The sequence below is a fragment of the Corticium candelabrum genome, chromosome 1 (genome assembly GCF_963422355.1).
Source record: "Corticium candelabrum chromosome 1, ooCorCand1.1, whole genome shotgun sequence".
Lineage (NCBI taxonomy): Eukaryota > Metazoa > Porifera > Homoscleromorpha > Homosclerophorida > Plakinidae > Corticium > Corticium candelabrum.
Window position 1 is genome coordinate 14,640,317 of NC_085085.1, and position 2,500 is coordinate 14,642,816.

The 2,500-nt window shown below is 40.9% G+C and overlaps 1 protein-coding gene across 1 annotated transcript in view; it reads left to right on the forward strand.

Annotated features, from left to right (window-relative positions):
- Positions 1-2,500, forward strand: part of LOC134176532 (uncharacterized) — a 4,741-nt gene that overhangs the window by 788 nt on the left and 1,453 nt on the right. The window contains 4 exon segments of the mRNA XM_062643204.1: positions 1-926; positions 928-1,137; positions 1,360-2,079; positions 2,399-2,500. The exon segment at positions 1-926 is cut by the window's left edge and continues 788 nt beyond it; the exon segment at positions 2,399-2,500 is cut by the window's right edge and continues 744 nt beyond it. Coding sequence (XP_062499188.1) covers positions 1-926; positions 928-1,137; positions 1,360-2,079; positions 2,399-2,500 — 1,958 coding nt within the window.

A 2,500-nucleotide genomic window follows, 5' to 3' on the forward strand; every position in this document is an offset into this window, starting at 1 on the left:
CAATGAAGAGTGGTACAGCCAGCTACACCAAACGATATTTTGTTTCACTTCCTGACGTTGATGCTCATTCCAATCATTCTTGTGGAGGAGCTGCAGGATTTGCACAAACAGTTCACCCTGCAATCATACATGAAATCAGTAACATTGTTCGTGATGGCATAACCAAAGTGACTGAGGTGAAAGCAGCCTTACGAAGATTCGTAAAAACCAGACTAAATGTTGATCAAGGTATAAAACCTGAGGAGACAAACAGAGCCTACTATCCCTCTAGTGTTGACATAAAGAACCACATCTATTTAGCAAAACAGAAACTCAAGCTATCAAAAGTAGACCAAGAAAATTTGTCATTGAGTATTATACAGTGGCAAATAGAATCTCCTGGTACTAAGTATCATTTCCGACCTTACAGAAATGTAAAGGGCCCTCTAAACACAGCTACATCCTGTACAGGTACACCAAATAATGAATCAGTCAGTCTGTCAAAAAACAATTTTAGCAAGTCATGCAAACCCAGGCCTGACGCACCAATCACCTTTAGCTCAACAGCTTCCCAATCTCAGCAACACATGCTGTATGTCCATCAAGAAAAGTGGCAACAAGATCTATTGGTACGCTATGGCAATACCATCAGTCTTATTGATGCAACATACAAAACAACCAAGTATGATCTTGCGCTCTTCTTTATCTGCGTAAAGACTAACGTTAACTACACAGTAGTTGCTGATTTTGTAATACAGCATGAAACAGCTGAACAAATTGTCGAAGCACTACAAATCCTCAAAGATTGGAACCCAGCCTGGAAACCACAATTTTGGATGACTGATTACTCAGAAGCTCAAATGACAGGCCTCACTACATCCTTTCCAGAATCAACCCTGTATCTGTGTGACTTTCATAGGGAACAAGCGTGGACACGATTTGGTAAGAGATTTAAAGCATGGATTAAACACCACAGAGAGTGAATCACTGCTAGAAATACTGAGAAAGATGGCGTATGCCCCTCCATGCCAAGAGCCTGATAAAGCCATTGATTACTTTTACAGAAAAGAAGAAGAGAACTTAAAGCAGAGTGATGTGTGCCGTTGTCATGACCAAGTCAACCAGTGGCTGTCACGAAAATGGCTGTGTATTCCTGAGGTAAGACTCTAGTGTGTGTATGTGTGTGTGTGTGTGTGTGTGTGTGTGTGTGTGTGTGTGTGTGTGTGTGTGTGTGTGCGTGTCTGTCTGTGTGTCTGTCTGTGTCTGTCTGTGTAGGTTGTCCATACATGCGAGTTTGTGATATCTGTGTACATGTCAGAGAAGTTTTTTAGTAGGTTTCTGATACATAGTTGTGTTTATAAATGTCTGCTTGCTGATTAGAAATGGGCTCGATGTCTTCGTGACAATTCCTATCATGCTGCAGTTGAAACAGACAATGGGACTGAGGCTCAAAACAAGCTATTGAAATATTCATATCTGCCAAGGAAGAGAGACCTGACACTATCAAGCATTATCGAGATTCTCATTCACCATTTCCTACCAGATCAAAGAGAAAGATATCTTTTCCTAAACTATAAAGCAAGCACAGACTATCGTTCCTATGACAAATCCATACCATCATATCTACATAATAGACCATCTAGTATTGTGGCTCATTGTCTTGAAAGGAAGTCATCTGCTCTCAAGTTTTGTACTGAAGATGTTTACTGCAATCCTATTAGATCTGGTGTCTTTCATGTGAAGTCACAGTCCAAAAAAGATGTTTGGCATACCGTTGAGTTCGGATCTTTTCATAAATTACCATCATGTACTTGCACAGACTGGAAAAAAGAACAAATTCCATGCAAGCACTTTTTTGCTGTGTTTTGCCTTGTTGAAGGATGGGATTGGAAGAATCTGCCTCCCAGCTATCTAGAGGGGCCATACCTGTCAATAAACAAAAGTGCTCTTGATTCTAGATTTCATAGCAACCATGAATCTGTGGAAGATCACAATGTAGACAGTCTGGACTATGACAGCCAACCAGATTCTACCATGGTTACAGAACAAGATTATACTGAATCAGCCAGCAGCGTGCTTCACTGCCTGCCAGAACGAAGGGTATGTATTGTGTCCAAAAGAAATATTAACTTATAAGGCAATCTGCTATTAACCCAGACAAGTTCAGGCCCGGATCCAGATGGGGGTTCAGAAGGTTTCAACCCCCTATTTTCCAATAGGCGTGGTTCAATAATTTCATTAGAAAAGAGAAAATTAGTAATGCTATAAATAACTGCTACCAGGTCAACCCCCTCTTTCAAAAATAACGGGATCCGGGCCTGAAGTTACATCTAGCACCATGCTCATTCCCGCTTAAGTGTACTTAGACAGTGAAACTGTGGGTTTACAGCTTGAATTAACGCTGTTGTATTGTGTGTAGAGACAAGCCACAGAGCTAAAGGATGCTCAGTTGGATGCAAGAGAAGCCATAAAGGAGGCAGAACGTCTTACATACCTAAGTCAAAACGTGAAAGCATTACGA